Source organism: Lithobates pipiens, unplaced genomic scaffold, assembly GCF_037356315.1.
Source record: "Lithobates pipiens isolate NorthernLeopardFrog02 unplaced genomic scaffold, aLitPip1_a1.2 Scaffold_18, whole genome shotgun sequence".
Taxonomy (NCBI): Eukaryota; Metazoa; Chordata; class Amphibia; order Anura; family Ranidae; genus Lithobates; species Lithobates pipiens.
In genome coordinates this window covers 612,562,013-612,581,035 of record NW_027507758.1, presented here as the reverse complement: position 1 = coordinate 612,581,035, position 19,023 = coordinate 612,562,013, and the positions used below count along the sequence as shown (strand labels likewise).

Sequence of the window (19,023 nt, the reverse complement as noted above, 5' to 3'; positions counted from 1 at the left end):
ATCCATGTCAGACCTGAAGGGCCTGGTAATTGAATTTAGGGGAACCCCCACGCTTTTTTTTTTTTTTTTTTTTTTATCAATGAATGAATGAATTGTCGGCTAATACAGAGAACACTCATTGAGTGTTCTCTGTATTACGGAGACCCGACAATTTAGCCGCAAGTGATTTTAAAAGACTTTTTTTCCTGCACAAATGACACTTTGTGCAGGGACAGTTCTAAGCACCAGAAACATGCGCCCCTTCACAGGCATACTATAGATACCCCCCAGCTACGAAATTTAAAGGAATATTAAACTTTTATTGTTTCACTTTAATCATTATTAAAATCACTGCTCCTGAAAAAACGGCCGTTTTTAAAACTTTTTTTTGCATTGATCCATGTCCCCTGGGGCAGGACCCAGGTCCCCAAACACTTTTTAGGACAGTAACCTGCATATTACCCTTTAAAATGAGCACTTTAGATTTCTCCCATAGACTTGTATAGGGTGTTCCGGCTTTTCGAATTTGCTGCGAACAGCCCAAATTGTTCACTGTTCGCTGAACAGGCGAACAGGCAATGTTCGAGTCGAACATGAGTTCGACTCGAACTCGAAGCTCATCCCTAGTAGTGAGTGTACAGCTTGTATAATTTGCTGTCCCCTCAAAATAACTCAACTCACAACCATTAATGTCTAAACCGCTGGCAACAAAAGTGAGTACACCCCTAAGTGAAAATGTCCAAATTGGGCCCAATTAGCCATTTTCCCTCCCCGGTGTCATGTGACTCATTAGTATTACAAGGTCTCAGGTGTGTATTAGAGAGCAGGTATGTTCAATTTGGTGTTATCGCTCTGAATCTCTCATTTTGGTCCCTGGACGTTCAGCACGGCACCCCCTGACAAAGAACTCTCTGAGGATCTGAAAAAAAAAATGTTTTTTCTTTACATAAAGATGGCTTATGAAAAGTGAAAAAACAGCGCTGTCTATAAAGAATTATATGGATATCCGTGAACAAAATAAAATATTGAAAAACTCCTGCTGCAACTTAATGTGAGATACACACAATGAAAACCAATTTAAGAAAAAAAGCTGCGCTGAAAATCATATACCATAAATAGTGCTAAAATAAATCATTACCGCCAGGAAAAAACATATTTCCCACCATGTGTACAAAAATTATTGATATTAAAACTCAAATGAAAATAAAAAACAATGATAGAAAACGAATGAAAATAGTCCAAAATTGAATGGAAAGCCGATGGTTAAATATAGAGGCAGGAGGATAGGGAAATAAAGCTTCAGTCCACTTAGGTGACACCGCACACAGCACCCTCAGAATATCAAGCAAGTGCACCAAGGAAAGAATCCTCCACCACTAGATCCAGTGAGGCTTACCAGCTATCTCTTTTTAAGGAGATCGAACGTGCCTGCAAATTTAACCCCCAGTCTGGACCTTTAAGAAACACCGCTGGTAACTCCGATCAGTATATCTCCACCTTAGAGCATCTCTCATTCCAGCCGCATTGATTTAATGGGATAAAACAGACAGAAAAGGTCCCATATCGTAACTCCACAAAAGACTTATTAAAACATGTAAAAATCAAGATTTCAAACTCAAAATTTAGCCATATACAAGCGTGTGTGTAAAATAACGAGCCGGCCGGCTCTCTCTCGTTCTCACTGCCCGTCCTTCCTAGAACAACGGGGAATGGCATCAGCATGCCGCTCAACCCTACGTCGTTTCATCAAAGCTGACTTCTTCCTGTGGTACGGGCGGCGCGCTGATCCACCGCCTTAAGTATACAATGGCTACACTTGTAAACGCCCACTTCTGAGCTCCTGGTTCACCCTCCCAATTCGCCATTTAGGAATAGGGCAACGCTGCCCTAATCATCAGGCATATACTATAAAATGTCTTAAGGGGGAAAAACCACTTCACATTTACGTGGATGGATTCCATTATATAACCACCACAGACAAATGTGTATAGCTCAAATGGGGGCATCCAACTCTCATCATTCAATTCACACATACCAATACCAATACACCATTTTGAGAAAGGGCTAATGTCCAAAATTGGTGTACAAAAACATGAGAACATGTGTATAAAGATGGCCTAGGCTATAAGAAGATTGCCAAGACCCTGAAACTGAGCTGCAGCATGATGGCCAAGAGATCATAAAGCAGTTTACCAGGAGAGGTTCCACTCAGAACAGGCCTTGCCGTGGTTGACCAAAGAAGTTGAGTGGCCATGCTCAGCGTCATATCCAGAGGTTGTCTTTGGGAAATAGACACATGAGTGCTGCCAGCATTGCTGCAGAGGTTGGAGGGGTGGGGCAGTCAGCCTGTCAGTGCTCAGACTATACGCTGCACACTGCATCAAATTGATCTGCATGGCTGTCGTCCCAGAAGAAAGCCTCTTCTAAAGATGATGCACAAGAAAGCCTGCAAAACAGTTTGCCGAAGACAAGCAGACTAAGGTCTTGGATTACTGGAACCATGTCCTGTGGTCTGATGAGACCAAGATAAACTTATTTGGTTCAGATGGTGTCAAGCGTGCGTGGCAGCAACCAGGTGAGAAGTACAAAGACAAGTGTGTCTTGTCTACAGTCATGCATGGTGGTGGCAGTGTCATGGTCAGGGGCTGCATTAGTGCTGCTGGCACTGGTGAGCTACAGTTCATTATGGCAACCATGAATGCCAACATGTACTGTGACATACTGAAGCAGAGCTTCAGCCCCTCCCATCAGAGACTGGGCCACAGGGCAGTATTTCAACATAACGAATCCAAACACACCTGCAAGACAATCACTGCCTTGCTAAAGAAGCTGAGAGTAAAGGTGATGGACTGGCCAAGCATGTCTCCAGACCTAAACCCTGTTTAGCATCTGTGGGGCATCCTCAAATGGAAGGTGGAGGAGTGCAAGGTCTCTAACATCCATCAGCTCCATGATGTCGTCAGGGAGGAGTGGAAGAGGACTCCCGTAGCAACGTATGAAGCTCTGGTAAACTGCATGCCCAAGAGGGCAGTGCTGGAAACTAATGGTGGCCCCACAAAATATTAACACTTTGGGCCCAATTTGGACATTTTCACTTAGGGGTGTACTCACTTTTGTTGCCAGTGGTTTAGACATTAATGGCTGTGTGTTGAGTTATTTTGAGGGGACAGCAAATTTACACTGTTATACAAGCTGTACACTCACTACTTTACATTGTAGCAAAGTGTCATTTCTTCAGTGTTGTCACATGAAAAGATAGAATGAAATATTTACAAAAATGTGAGGGGTGTACTCACTTTTGTGAGATACTGTATGTAACCCATATTACACTCACCACTTTTCTTTTTGATTAGTGAAGTAACCCTTTCAATGTCCCACCACTAAGAGAATTCTTTGCAACGCAAAGTATTCTCTGATTAGATGAGGTGAAGGGCATGACATTACTGCCCTGTCTTTCCACCTCATCCAATCAAAGAATGGTTTACATTCATTGAAAAAATGCAAAGCGATCTCATAATGGCACCTGAAAGGTGTCTTTTACAGTTATATTTCAGCTACTGGAAGGGCATCTATTGACGTCCTCCCAGAACCACGCCCTCCCCCACCCACTGCAGTGTGCACTCAGCCTTTGGACACAGCTGATCACAGATCAGGGTAAACAGCCAATCACAGCATCTCTTTACCACAAGATCAGCTCTGTCCAATCACTGCTGATTACTATGTAAACACATTTGCCAGTTATAAGCATTGCTTTCTACACGTCACAGCGTGAGGAGAGAGCCGGTAACCAGCTTGTGTAAAAGGGGACATCTGCACTTATAATTAGGGCACTAATCATCAATGTCCTGATTATCAGTGCAGCCCCAACAGTGCCCATCAGTGTTGCCTATCAGTGCTAATCAGTTCCCATCAGTGCTGCCAATCAGTGCCAATCAATGCTGTCAATCAATGCCCATCAGTGCTGCCAATCAGTGTCCATCGGTGCAGCCTATCAGTGCTGCTGTTAATCAGTGCCACCTCATGTGTGCCCATCAGTGCTGCCTATTAATGCCCATCAGTGCTGCCTATTAATGCCCATCAGTGCTGACTATCAGTGCTAATCAGTTCCCATCAGTACTGTCAATCAGTGCCAATTAATGCCCATCAGTGCCACCTCATTAGTGCCCATCAGTGCTGCCTATTAATGCCCATCAGTGCTGAGTATCAATGCTAATCAGTTCCCATCAGTACTGTCAATCAATGCCCATCAGTGCTGCCTCATCAGCGCACATTAGTGAAGGTGAAAAATTACCTGTTTGTAAAAATTTATAACAGAAACTAAGAAATTATTATTATTATTTATTTTTTTTTATCTTTTTTCATTTGTTCAGCAAAAAAATAAAAAAATCAGCCGTGATTTAATACCACCAACAGAAAGCTCTATTTGTGTACAAAAAAAAAGGAATATGGGTACAGTGTGTCATTGACCGCATAATTGTCATTGAAAGTGTGGCAGCACTGAGAGCTGAAAATTGGCCTGGGCAGGAAGGGGTAAAAGGGCCCAGTAGGCAAGTGGTTAAAATACCACTGTTAAAATAGGAGTTACAGAGAAACCATTTGCATACCTGGGTGTATCTATACAGGGCCAGTATCTGCGCTATGTTCACTGTAGTTTCAGAGTTTTGATCCCCAATAAAACCGATTAACTTGCCGCTTTTCCTACAGGAATAATTCGGCACCGTCTGTCCTGGACCAGATAAGATCTGTAAGATGCTTTTCACAGCTTTCCGATTGTCATTACATGAATCATACATGTGGAATCCCAGAGTCATATTTGGTAAAATTGTTGGATCTTTATTAATTTCATTGATGGCAAAAAGCATTGTCAAGAAATATCGATAATATGGAGGAATGGGCCTGAGGAAGTGATATTTTGAAAAAATAACATCTTATATAATACAATGTATATGTCTGATCCCATGAGGAGTCAACAGAGAAACTGGTAGATGTAGTCAAATTTGATTTCAAGTGCATACAAAGTAAACAATGTCTACTGATGTTTTAAGTCCGTTGGTCATAGTTCAAGGCTATACAGTTCATTTAATAAATTCTGCCAGAGAAGTCTGCAAATAAATTCTCTGGGTCTCAAAAGCACATAAAAATAAACCATGCCTACTGATAGTATGTGGCTAGCAAATCAAGGCAGAGGAACGGCGGTGATGTTCCTCAAACCAGTTGGCTATGATTTAATTAAGAAAGAAAATCTATCTCCTTTTTTTTTTTTCCGTCAAATATTTTTTATTGAGATTTCAATGATAAAACAGTACAATAGTAAACTGCAAACAATACACAGCAAATATCGAAAATTAACAGGGACATTCACCAATAGATATAGTTCGGACTGGAGAGAACAGGTAAGCAATTGTTGCATCCAAGCCAAATACTAGGCAATAATGCAGCATACAACAGTAGCAGTCAGTTAGAGTTTCAGCTTTGTCAGCCTGGGCACTGTCTCGACAACCCCGACACCCCTTAACGGGATCTTTCTGTGCCTTGGGGTGTCCGACACCGCCCACAGAGCTGCATAGAGTAGACTGCCTGTAATATCAAGCACTAATATCTTCTCAAACTACCGAGAATAGTCGAGTGGCATTCAGTCATCTAACGTCGATACCTATCCACTCTACCTATGTCATTTGTAACTCAGGTCTGTTGGGTGAAAGTTTTATACCATTGAAGCCAGGGGGCCCATGCCCTTTGTTCTTTGAGATATCGTGCGTTCGTGGTGGTAGTCAGTAGTTCTTAGAATAATGGGTTTGAGTAAGAATTATGACATCGTTCAAGGAGGGCGGGGATTCCGATTTCCATCTCCTAGTAAGTGACAGTCTAGCTGCCAAGAGTATATGTGTTACTACTTTGTGATGTGCAGGGATGATAAGGTTGATGTTTATGTTTAATATGGCCAATTCTGGGGAGGCTCGAAGAGGGGTGTCAATTACTTCCGAAATCAACCGGAACACCTCTTTCCAATATTCTTGTATGGTAGGGCAATCCCAGAGAGTATGAAGTAATGACCCAAATTGGTCGCACTTTCTCCAACAAGCAGATAAGGTGATACCTCCAAATTTTGATAAGATCGACGGCGTTAGGTATCTCCTTTTGGATTATTTTTTGGGTTAATTCCAGTAGCACAGGTTGTTGCCTTACGAATCGATTGGAAAGAGGCTATCCATTGAGATGGGGTAAAGTGGCATCCCAGGTCTAGTTCCTATTTAGCGAGTGGGGGTATTAGGGTAAATATATTCTTTTCATTTAACACTGGGTAGATGGTTGATATTCCCTGCAAACCTGCAGTGGGCTTAGTTAAGTACGACCAGATCTTGACAGGGATGCGAGCACGGATCTGGTGATTGGCATTAAGGCAATGTGCCATTTGAAGATAAGTGAACTGAGTAGGCGCTGGGAGATTTAGATAGTTTTGAAGCTGATTGTATGGTTTCAAGGCCTCTTGGTCATATAATATATTGATTTTGGTGTTATATTCCATGCTTTAATATTAAGGTTGGGGATTAGTCAGTGGAGGATCGTCAGAAGTGGGTTCAGTTTAGTGGTCGGGGTATCCTTCCATTGGTATGTTATGACACGGCGCCACGTCGAGATGATGGCCTTAACTGTGGGCGGAAGGTAGGTCAGGATAGGTTGTTTGGGTCTTTGACTAAGTAGCCAGTGTTGCGGGTTGGGGTGAGATATGAGTGTTGTCTCTATATCTCCCCAAAGTGTGGTGGTTGAGGGGCTGAACCATTCTTTCAGCTGACTTAGAATAGTGGCGTCATAATAGTCAGTGAGATCTGGGATGGAGGAACCACCCACTGATATGTGTTTGATAAGAGTTTGTCGTGGACATCGGGATTTCTTTTTCTACCATAAATAGCATCCCAGAATACCTTGAAGAGAGTTCAGGTAGTTTCTAGGGAGGTGGATAGGGAGAGTTCTAAACAGGTAGAGCAATTTTGGCAGCAACATCATCTTGACCCACCCAAGAGAATTCAAATTTACTTAGGGAGTTTAGATCTGATTCGAATTGTCACCTAAAGGGGTAGAAATTTGCATGAAATAATCTATTAGTTGCTTTAATTAGAGTCACACCTAGGTATGGGATTCCGTCATTCGACCATTTGTAGGGAAATGTGGCAGAGAGGGAACGTCTAGTGTTACTGTCTACGCCCAAGTCCAATATTTGTGATTTGGTCTCATTCACTTTATAGTAAGATACTGAGCCAAATTCCTGTAAGATGGTTTGAAGTCGTGGGAGAGAGGTAGTAGGGTTCGTGAGTATAAGGGCTATGTCGTCTGCGAATAGGCTTATTCTATGATCTGTTGATCCGATACGTAATCCTGTAATAGAGGGGTCCGAGCGAATTCGTTCTCCTAAGGGTTCGATAATTAAGTTAAAAATTAAGGGAGCATGCTTGCCTTGTACCATTCGAAATGTCAAATGGGAGGGATAGCATTTCATTAATGTAAACTTGAGCTGAGGGCTGTCTATAGAGGGCTAAGATGGCAGAAAGGATATGTCCTGCAAATCCGAACTTCATTAGTACCTGTCGGAGATATCCCCAGTGGACCCTGTCGAACGCCTTCTCTGCATCTAAAGAAAGAAGCAGAGAAGGCGTTCGAGAGTGACCCACATGATGGATAATATTAATAAGGCGTGTAGTTGCGTCGGAAGTCTGTCTTCCTTTGTTAAACCCCGTTTGGTCCCTGTGGATGAGCAAGGGCATATACGTCATCAGTCTTGTCGCTATCATTTTCGCATAAAGTTTGATGTCGGTATTAAGGAGGGATATTGGTCGAAAATTTTGGGGAACCTCTGCTGGTTTACCAGGTTTTGGGAGGTTAACCACTAAAGCTCTTAGCATTTCGGCAGGGAAGGTCGAGGAGGAGGCAGCATCATTAAACAATTGGCATAAATGAGGAGCTAAGGTGTCTTTAAGGAATTTGTAATATTCTGCTTCTAATCCATCTGGGCCGGGGGATTTTCCGATCGGAAGGGATTCAATGGTTGCTATGATTTCTTGCGTAGTGAAAGGGGCGTTAAGGGCCTCGAGTTGGGCGTCAGTTTGAGACGGCAGGTGAACCGTGGCTAGGAATTTCTGTATCGATTCAGGCGTAGGAGGAAGGGTGCTTGTATCTGTGTCCAGATTGTACAATGTGCTGTAATAGCAGCTAAAGGCATCCGCAATAGCCTGGGGATCTCGTAGTTTGGTGTTAGTGCTAGGGTGGTATAGGTACGGAATTTTGGATTGCTTTATTACTAGTAGGGATGGCCGAACAGTTCGCCCGGCGGTCGTTTCGTGGCGAATTTCGGCTGTTCGCGGTCCGCCCGTTCGGCGGACTATTGGCGCCGTTCGCCCGGCGGACTTCCGTGTTTTTACTGTGTAAAAGAACTTTGACCTGATGACACATCCATCATGGGGTACAGGACAGCCAATTGAGACATTACAGCACATGGACACTTGGACATTCCCCCTAACTTATAAATACACCCGATCCAGCGGCCATTTTACATTCTTTCTTCTGTCACTATAGGGAGAGGTTGCTGTGTGGAGCAGGGAGAGATACATCGCTAGCTATTTGGTACACAAAAGTTCTTTTCAGGACTGGTATAGGTGTTAGGTGTAGTTCAGGATAGGCAGTGTTGTGATAGTGATTGTTGCAGCAGTCTGAGTGTCTTTTGTCAGTTTAGAGAAAGGGACAGGACGGTGTGTGCTGCTGTAGGGACAGCCAGATTAGTCATCATCATTAGCTGTTACTATCAGGTCCACAAAAGTGCTATTCCAGTAACCAGTTATTGTTCCAGCCTCTGTTTTGCCAGTTTATATAGGGACAGGCAGGAAGCAGTGTGTCAGGCAGTGAGGGTCAGTTTAAACAGTAGCTGTTACTATTAGTTCCACAAAGGTTCTTTTCAGGACTGGTATCAGTGGTATGGTAATAGGCTTGTACACGTATAATATTCTTTCTTCCAAATATAGAAAGAATATTATACTTGACTGCTGCCCTTCTGCTGCAGTCTGCTAATCATTCACAACTCACTTGTTCCACAAAGCTCTTTATCAGGACTGGTAACTTGGTCTGTCTAGGGTGCTACAGTACATAGGGTTGAGTGAGGTACAGTCTGCTATTCTATAAGGACTGGTATCGGTCCACAATACATAGGGTTGAGGTGCACTACTGCTGACCGCTGCCCTATAATGCAGCAGTCCTTCATCGGTATAGGGACTGACGTACAGTCTGCTAATCACTCACACACAACCTACTTGGTCCACAAAAGTCCTTATAAGGACTGGTAACTTGGTCTAGGGTGCTACAGTACATAGGGTTGAGTGAGGTACAGTCTGCTATTCCGTAAGGACTGGTATAGGTCCACAATACATAGGGTTGAGGTGCACTACTGCTGACCGCTGCCCTATACAGCAGCAGTCCTTCATCGGTATAGGGACTGATGTACAGTCTGCTAATCACTCACACACAACCTACTTGGTCCACAAAAGTTCTTATAAGGACTGGTAACTTGGTCTAGGGTGCTACAGTACATAGGGTTGAGTGAGGTACAGTCTGCTATTCTATAAGGACTGGTATCGGTCCACAATACATAGGGTTGAGGTGCACTACTGCTGACCGCTGCCCTATACTGCAGCAGTCCTTCATCGGTATAGGGACTGACGTACAGTCTGCTAATCACTCACACACAACCTACTTGGTCCACAAAAGTCCTTATATAATTTGGCTCACTTCCTTGTCCAAAAAAAGCACACCGTACTATATGCCCGTACCCTCCTCTTTGAAGAGGTTGAGCGGTGTCATATTTCTACTGGGGCTGCTTATTATGAGGGGCTCCCACCATCCCTGTGCTGTGCTGACATCCTCCTGGGGCTGTACCTCTGCTGTGCATATTATGAGGGGCTCCCACCATCCCTGTGCTGTGCTGACTTCCTCCTGGGGCTGTACCTCTGCTGTGCATATTTTGAGGTGCTCCCACCATCCCTGTGCTATGCTCATTATGAGGGGCTCCCACCATCCCTGTGCTATGCTGACTTCCTCCTGGGGCTGCTTACGGTGCAGGTGTCAGTGCTGTATATCACGGTGCTGATGTCAGTGCTCTCTGCCACGGTGCTGCTGTCAGTGCTGTATATCACGGTGCTGGTGTGAGTGCTTTATGTCACGCTGCTGATGTCAGTGCTCTCTATCACGGTGCTGTTGTCAGATGACTCTATCACGGTGCAGGTGTCATTGCTATACGTCACGCTGCTGATGTCAGTGCTCTCTATCACGGTGCTGCTGTCAGTGCTGTATATCACGGTGCTGGTGTGAGTGATTTATGTCACGCTGCTGATGTCAGTGCTCTCTATCATGGTGCTGTTGTCAGATGACTCTATCACGGTGCAGGTGTCATTGCTGTATGTCACGCTGCTGATGTCAGTGCTCTGTATCACGGTGCTGCTGTCAGATGACTCTATCACGGTGCAGGTGTCATTGCTGTATGTCACGCTGCTGGTGATCATCTCCTGCACCCTCTTCTTTGCCTACCCTGGTCCCTGACCTTCCATCTCCTCCATTGCCTTCATGCGCTCCACAGTCCTGAATTGTCACAACAATTTCCCATATAAAAAAAGAATGCTTGTAGTTGTCGATCCCAGATTCACCTCATACATGTGTTATGTCATTGGCCATGTGGTGGGACTATGTTTGCACAGCTAATAATTATTTTGTGGCTGCAAATTTGACCTATAGGTTTGCGAAGTTCGCCTCCCATTGAAGTCAATGGGGCCCGCCGCGAACGTTCCGGTTCGCGAACTATCACCCGCGTCCGCGGTCCGCATTCGCGAAACATCCCGTCGGAAGTTCGTCCATCACTAATTACTAGTATGATAGTATCTGGCTTTCAATTTATGATATTGTTTTTCATAGACGTCTAATAACACCGCCCTTAGTTCCTGTCTTAGCGTTAGAAGTTTTTGTTTTAATTGCGGGGTTGGTCGGAGTTGATTGAGGGCATCAAGAGCTTTGATATCCGCGGTGAGGGTATCTAATTGCTGCGTCCTCCTCTTCCTGGCCTGGGCATTTAATTGTATTAGAATCCCTCTACAAAATGTCTTATGGGCGCCCCAGAGGGTGGCCGAGTCTGACACCGAGCCCACATTGTTTGCAAAAAATTCAGCCATCTGTTGTCTTAAAGTGTCTGCTGAGGTAGGTATTTGAAGAAGTTGAACGTTGACCCTCCATACTTTATGTGTTGGTTGTGATTTCACTATGTGAAGTGTGGTACTGATTGGGGCGTGATCCACCCATGTTATAGGCGCAATGTCAGACTCCGCAACCCTCTGTAATAACCATTTATCAGTAAATATGTAGTCAATACGAGTGTAGGTATTATGAACCGGTGAATGGTAAGAGTATTCCCGGTCATCTGGGTAGAGGCATCTCCAGGTATCATAGAGATCATTTTTGAGCAAAAACGGTCCCATTGTGAGATGGTTCCTCGTTTTAGGGTTAGACGTATCTAGTTCTGGGTCGTGAATTATGTTGAAGTCTCCGGATAGGACCAAGGAGCCCTTCTGTACCTTGCGGATTTTCCGCATCGTGTTGTTCAAGAATGACAGTTGTTTGCGATTAGGCGCATAGACTGTCGCTATAGTTAAGGGAACAAAGTCAATAGTGCAAGTCAGAATAAGGTAGCGGCCGTTAATATCTGAGATGAATTCCTGAAGTTTGAAGTCTACGGAACAATGAATAGCGTTAAGAACTCCTCTGGTTTTGTTGGTACCTGAAGAGCAGAAGATATGGGGATAGTCCGGATGCGTGCATTTGGACTCTTCGCCTCTTTTGAAGTGCGTTTCCTGCACACATAAGACTTGGCAAGAATGGGTTTTGGCTGTGCGCCATAGGGAGTGTCTTTTGGCCGGGTGGTTAAGCCCGTTGACATTGAGAGATAAGACTTTTGTGGTCATGTGAAAGAAGTGGTGGCGAGATGCAGTATAGTACTCACTAGATCCGATATTAGATGTAAGGGGATGCAGCTGTCAGGCAGGCGTAGTGAAGCAACGCGGGTGCTGTTAGAGCCTCTTGCTGTCCTAGAAGACCTGCGCAGTTAGTGCAGTAGTAGTGATGCATGGTGGAGTGCTCTATTCTCCTTCCGTAGAGTTGAATTGCTGTGTAGAAAAAAAACAAAAAACAAACAAAGCGAACAAAACCAAAAAAAAAAACTAAAGAATGCGGTAGTGCAAAATGCACACTTTGCTGCATTGTTACTGAGTGGGAAAAGTTTGAGGGCCAATAGGTATGGATCTGACATAGTGGAGCATCATGGCGGTTAGTTGAGAAAAATAAGTGAATAGTCACCAAGGTATAGCTTCAGTGGACCATGCAGAGTGTAGCGAATCTGTTAGTGCCATTGAGGTTGGAGTCTCTCTATATTCTTCTTTGCTCCCACTGGCGGTGCAGGTTCTGGGATAATACCCCAGGTGTGGAGCAGCGCCAAGCCCTTGTCGACAGAGGACACAATGTAGGAGGTACCATCTTTCTGTATAGAAAGTTTGGATGGTGTTTCCATTTGTATTCAATTCTATGGTTGCGGAGCGCCTTTGTAATTGTGAATAGCTGCCTTCTCATGTCTAACGTATGTTTAGACAAATCCACAAATAATTGGAGAGCAGTATACAGTTGCGGCAGTTGCCCCATAGACCTGGCCTTATAGAGAACTTGCTCCTTAGTGTGACAAAAATGGACTCTCATCAGGATGTCCCTAGGGGTCTAAGGAGACAAGAAGAACGGTTTTGGGAGATGATGTATATGGTCAATTGTAAGCTCAATGGCCGGGAGGTCCGGTAGTAAAGTAGAAAAGAGGTCTGTGGCGTATTTTTTGAGATCGGGCGTTTGGACATTTTAGGGGATACCTCTGATTTTGAGGTTGTTCCTCCGTGAACGGTCCTCAAGGTCGGCCATTTTGGCCTTAATCCACACCTTATCTTCTACATTTTCATCGTGAGCATCTACTAGCTCATTAATGGTAGAAGTCATATCCCCCATAGACTGTTCAATATTGTTAACTCTATCTCCGAGGGCATGAAATTCTCTGGAGAATTGTTTAGTTAGTGTACACAGGTCATTATGGAGGGAATTGTGGAGAGTCATCAGAATCTCTTTAAGTTGTGTATCCAGTATGAGCTGGTTAGCTGTGGGGAAGGCCGCTATAGAGGAGAGCTCAGGCCTGTCAGGGCCTAGAAATGCAGTAGGGTTTTGGCTTACCTCACTGCTTGTGTAGTCCAGCTTTTGCCGTGTCTTCACTGGGCTGCAGCATGATGGGCTAGGAGGATCTTCTTCACCCAGAGGAGGAGAGTGTCTCTCTGCTCCATCAGTGGGTAGCGGTATGGCATCTGGCATGTCTGTGTAGGGAGAGCTGGCGCTGCACGCTCCTCTGTCTGTGGAGAGACCAGCGCCATCTTGTCTTCCCCCGTGCAGAGGTGGGGGGAAGAAAGAAGTACGTTTTTTGGGTCCCCGGTCATCTTTACATTTCCTGGTCATGCCAGTCGTGATGGGGGATCAGTTCGCCACTCGAGTGCTTGGAGCGATGCAGGCTGTGGGTCCGGTGTCGCTGTATATACCGCTGATGCTGCGGAGCTCTCTCCCTAAACGTCCATACTGCTTGCGCGCTGGCCACACCCTCTATCTCCTTTTTTTTAAACTGTTTACATGTTGTGGGACATTCCTTAAAGTGGTTCTGCACCTTTAAAAAAAATATTAAAAGCCAGCAGCTACAAATATTGCAGCTGCTGACTTTTAATAAATTGACACTTACCTGTCCCAGGGTCCAGCGATGTCGGCGGCAGATGACGAGCAATCGCTCGTCTCTCTGCTGCCCCCGCCGCCATCCTCTGCCAGGGAATCGGGAAGTGAAGCATTGCGGCTTCACTGCCCGGGTCCCATCTGCGCATGCGCGAGTCGCGCTGCGCGTCTCTGCTGGTCCCCGATGTGTCCTGGGAACTGTGTGTTTCCCAGAACACAACGGGGGGCGGGGCATCTGCAGCGGTCTGTGGCGGTCTTGTCCCGGAAGTGGGTGCAGATACCTGGATTATCCAGGTAACTGCACCCCCCTCCCCCCTGAAAGGTGCCGATTGTGGCACCGGAGGGGGGGAGGGATCAGATGAGTGGAACTTCCACTTCAGGATGGAGGACCGCTTTAAGTATGGACTTATCATGATGGAAGTTTTTTTAATGCATATCTTTAAATGCAATTGGATCTGTTTATAAAGAAGCTGTGTGACCATGGTGGTTGAAAGCTTCTTCTGTTTTTTGTTTTTTTTTCCTGGTAATTCTCTAAACAAGTATGTAGCCACCCTGACTTTTGCAATAGTATCTGTTCTTGCTGTATACCAAATAGGTTGATGGTGCTGATTAGGGATGAGCCGAACACCCCCCGGTTTGGTTTGCACCAGAACTTTCGAACGGACCCCAAATTCGAACGAACTTTAGAACCCCATTGAAGTCTATGGGACTCGAACGTTCGAAATTAAAAGTGCTAATTTTAACGGCTAATATGCAAGATGCTGTCCTAAAAAGGGTTTGGGGACCTGGCTCCTGCCCCAGGGGACATGGGTCAATGGCTAAAATGTTTTTAAAAATGGCCGTTTTGGCGGGAGCACTGATTTTAATGACGATTAAAGTGAAAAAAAAAAAGTGAAATATTCCTTTAAATATAGTGCCTGGGGGAGAAGGCATTTGATACGGTAGAGTGGGTGTATCTGTGGGAGGTGCTCAGAAAAATGGGTTTTCCACTGCAGTTTATAACCTGGCTGCGCACATTGTACACCGGCCCCCTTGCATGTATTAAATTGAATGGCTCCTTGTCTCCTCCGTTCCCCCTGCGAAGGGGCACCAGGCAGGGATGCCCTCTCTCCCCGTCCTTGTTTGCCCTGGCAATGGAACCTATCGCGGAGGCCCTTAGATGCTCGGCCGAGATCTGTGGACTTAAGGTGGGCTGGCTGGAGGAGAGAGTGGCTCTCTATGCGGATGATTTACTGCTTTTTTTAAACGATGCTGGTGACTCTTTGCAGGGCGCACTCGGAATTATGGACAATTTTTCCACCTTCACCGGGTTAAGGGTGAATTGGCATAAGTCTCAGCTTTTCCCAGTGGACGAGGGGGCCAGGTCCTCCTCGTCCCCCTCTACCCCACTTCAATGGGTGGATAGCTTTACCTACTTAGGTATCATTATTTCAAGGGAGAGCGGGGATTTTGTCCGGCTTAACCTTGAACCTGTTTTGATGGGGATTAAATCCAAACTAAGGGCATGGGGCAATCTTCCCCTTTCCCTCATTGGGCGCATTAACCTTCTTAAAATGAAAGTCCTCCCCAAATTAACATACATATTTAGGAATTGCCCACAATGGCTAAATAAAACCTTCTTTACTTCACTTAAACAACTTTTCCTTTCATTTATTTGGGGGGCTGGAACACCTAGATTCAAGTATACCACTCTGACCAGGCCTGTGGACAGTGGGGGCTTGGCTCTTCCGGACTGCCACAAATACTTCTTGGCCGCTCAGCTTGTGACCGTCCATTGGTGGTTGCAGCCTGATCTTACCAACTCTGCTACGGTGTTGGAGGCGGCTATAGTGGGGTCCTTGGAGGCTTTGAAAGGGCTGATATTCAGGGGGCCAAAAACGCCTCACTGCCTCACCCCCTCTATGCGCACCACTATGAGGGCGTGGAAGGTGGGAGAGGCGTTGAGAGCATCTCTGCCGAACACGAGGTCTCCTCACACCCCCCTGTGGCTGAATCCCAATCTACCACAGTTTATCACTATCCCGGATCCACAGGCCTGGGCCAGACATAAAATACTGACTCTGGAACACGTTATCACCAGTGGGGAGCTTGCTCCCTTTCATGTATTGTGTACCAAGTTTAATGTGCCTGTACAGGCTCATTTTAGGTATCTCCAGATAGCCCATGCTTTTAGATGTCAGTTCTTAGGTCAACCAGTCATGTTGGAATATTCAGAGCTTGAGTCCACCCTTCGGGTGAGGGACTTGGAGAAACCCACTTCTCAGATTTACAGGTCCCTGTTGGTTGCTGCCGTCCCCAGACTGTCCTCCCTCCGCAGGAAATGGGTGGGGGACATACCGGAGTTAGATGACGATGACTGGAGGGAGATTTGGGTTTTTCCATTCTCCCCTCTGGTCTCAGCCAGGGACAAACTAGTTCAATATAAAATTGTACATAGAGCTCACTACACTCCTCACAGACTGCACCAGATGTCACCGATACATTCTCCGGCGTGCTGGAGATGTTCGTATCAGCCAGGGGACTTCTTTCACATTTTCTGGGCTTGTCCAGCAATTGGACACTACTGGAAGGAAGTTCACCAGGTGATAGCTAATATCACTAAGACTAGTATTCCTTATGATCCTAAATATTGTCTGCTGGGGCTGGTGGAACAGATGTTAATCCACAGAGCTAAAAAAATACTAATATCCTTATTACTATACTATGCACGTAAGGCCATTACGATGAACTGGAAACAATCATCTCCCCCCTCTGTCAAGTTCTGGAAGGGTCTAGTGAATGCCAGTTTGCCCCTTTATCGAGCCACCTACGAGGGCAGGGGTTGCCCACATAAATTTAAGAAGGTGTGGACCTGCTGGTTGGACGATAGCACTACCGTGACTGAGGCAGTAACTAACCTTTAGATCACCATTACGGTTGGATTATGGTAATAGACTGACCCAGGTACTACATGTATTTCTATGATATACTATACTGCACTTATGTCATTGAGCACAGATTATCCTACTTTTACCCTCTCCCCACATTGGGGTTTAGATAAGTTAGGTTTGGTTGTTTTCGGTCTTCCTTGGTGAGGCCTGTTGCTGTTTCAGAGGAAGACCGAATTTGTTGTGTTACCTGATGTGTTTTGCTGCGGTCTGTAGCCGCATCAGAGTGTTTGCCCCTGTGTGGGTACTGTTGGCCCGTGTGTGGGCGATTTTCTGTACTATTAAAAAACTCAATAAAAACGATTTTGCAAAAAAAAAAATATATAGTGCCTGGGGGGTGTCTGTAGTATGCCTGTGAAGTGCCACGTGTTTCCCGTGTTTAGAACAGTCCCTGCACAAAATGACATTAAACGGAAATAACATCATTTAAAACTGCTTGCGGTTATATCTGTTATATAATGTTATATCTGGTTCCTGCAATATGGTTGAAAATCATTGAGAAAAATTACATGGGTAGCCCTCCCTGCCCATTACCAGCCCCTTTGGGTCTTGTACGCATATTAAGGGGCATCCCGTACCCATATTAAAAAAAGGAAATGTGTGTGGCCCCCAGGCCCTATATACTCAGAACAGCAGTATACAGGCGGTGCAAACAAGACAGGGACTGTGTAGGTTTGTTTTGTTAAGTTGAATCTGTTTGTAATTTTCAACTGGTACATTTTTAAAGTGTAGCTCCAGTCAAAAAAACGATTTTTAAGCTTTTTGGAAAACATAGGGAAGGGTTATCACCCCTGTATAATTTGTTTTGTCGTCCATCTTTTTTCATCTCACTTGCTGTTGTCTTCTTCCGTTTGCAAGTAGGAGATGTTTGTAAGTTGGATGTTTGAAAGTAGGGGCCTGCCCTATATGCTCTGCAGAACTGGTGGAACAAGGTGTTGGTTTTGCCACAACATTGTAAGCCCTGAAAGTGACTCTTGGTGGGCGCTGGAGCACCCTGCTGTGAACGATTATATCAAGAATTGTAATTACATGCCATTGTTGAACAGTGGTAGAAAAATGTACCTTTGGTGGTTGTGGTGCTGGTGCCACAACACTATAAGTCCTCACAGTTACTCTGGGTGGGCACAGGAACGGGCCCTCCTGTGAAATATTATATCAAGAATTGTAATTACATGTCCCTGTTAAACAGGGGCAGAAAAATTGGGCCTTAGGCACTGGTGCTGGTGCCACCACACTGCAACCTCTCCCATATACTCTAGTTTTATTACAGGAATTAGCCCTGCTGCAAAGCATTGCATCAAAAATTGTAATTAAACGCCCCTGTTAAACAGGGGCAGAAAAATTGGGCCTTAGGCACTGGTGCTGGTGCCACGACACTGCAACCTCTCCCATATACTCTAGTTTTATTGCAGGAATTAGCTCTGCTGCAAAGCATTGCATCAAAAAATGTAATTAAATGCCCCTGTTAAACAGGGGCAGAAAAATTGGGCTGATGACATCACCCAGAACCAGAAATGTTCCAACATATCAGCGGAGGAGGAAGAGGATAGACAATCAACATAACAGGACAGTCACTCAGCATCTGCATAGGCAGTCTTGAAGGGATGTGATATTTCAAAAAAAATTATTCGGTTACATCAGCTTCAGGTGCTTGGTAGCTGTGGGTGATCCAAGACTGATTCATCTTGATGAAGGTCAGTCGATCAACTGATTCGGTGGACAGGCGCACCCTGTGATCAGTAACAAAGCCACCAGCAGCACTGAAGGTGCGTTCCGAAAGAACGCTGGATGCAGGACAGGCCAGTAGCTCAATTGCATACTGTGCAAGCTCTGGCCAGTGATCCATCCTCAAGACCCAGTAAGCCAGAGGATTTTCGGTGGGAAAGGTGTCCAAGTCTGACCTTGCCCCTAGGTATTCCTGCACCATGTAAATCAGACGCTGGCGATGGTTGCTGGAACCGATCATACCATAGGGCTGCGGACTAAAAAATTGTCTGAAAGCATCAGTCAGACGGCCACCTTCTCCACCGCTCCTTCTGACTGATGCCTCAGCAACATGTTGTCCAGGACCAGGAGTTTGTAACCTCCCAGTCTCTGGGAACGCGTTGCACAGACCTTTCTGCAAGGCCTCCCGGAGATGTCTCATCCTCTGCTCCCTCTGCGATGGCAAGATAAGGTCGGCAACCTTACCCTTGTACCGTGGATCAAGGAGAGTGGCCAGCCAGTAATGGTCCCTCTCCTTGATCCGAAGAATACGAGGATCCTTCCGCAGGCTTTGCAGGATCAGGGAGGCCAT

At 45.4% G+C, this 19,023-nt stretch overlaps 1 protein-coding gene across 1 annotated transcript in view; it reads right to left on the bottom strand.

Annotated features, from left to right (window-relative positions):
- The window catches only part of LOC143986831 (vomeronasal type-2 receptor 26-like), a 37,037-nt gene extending 23,498 nt beyond the window's left edge, over nt 1-13,539 (bottom strand). Inside the window, exons 1-3 of the mRNA XM_077485239.1 lie at nt 12,912-13,539; nt 10,880-11,782; nt 4,584-4,906 (exon numbers count right to left, since the gene is read on the bottom strand). Coding sequence (XP_077341365.1) covers nt 4,584-4,906; nt 10,880-11,782; nt 12,912-13,539 — 1,854 coding nt within the window. The remainder of the gene's footprint in view (nt 1-4,583; nt 4,907-10,879; nt 11,783-12,911) is intronic.
- Nucleotides 13,540-19,023: the final 5,484 nt, after the last annotated feature.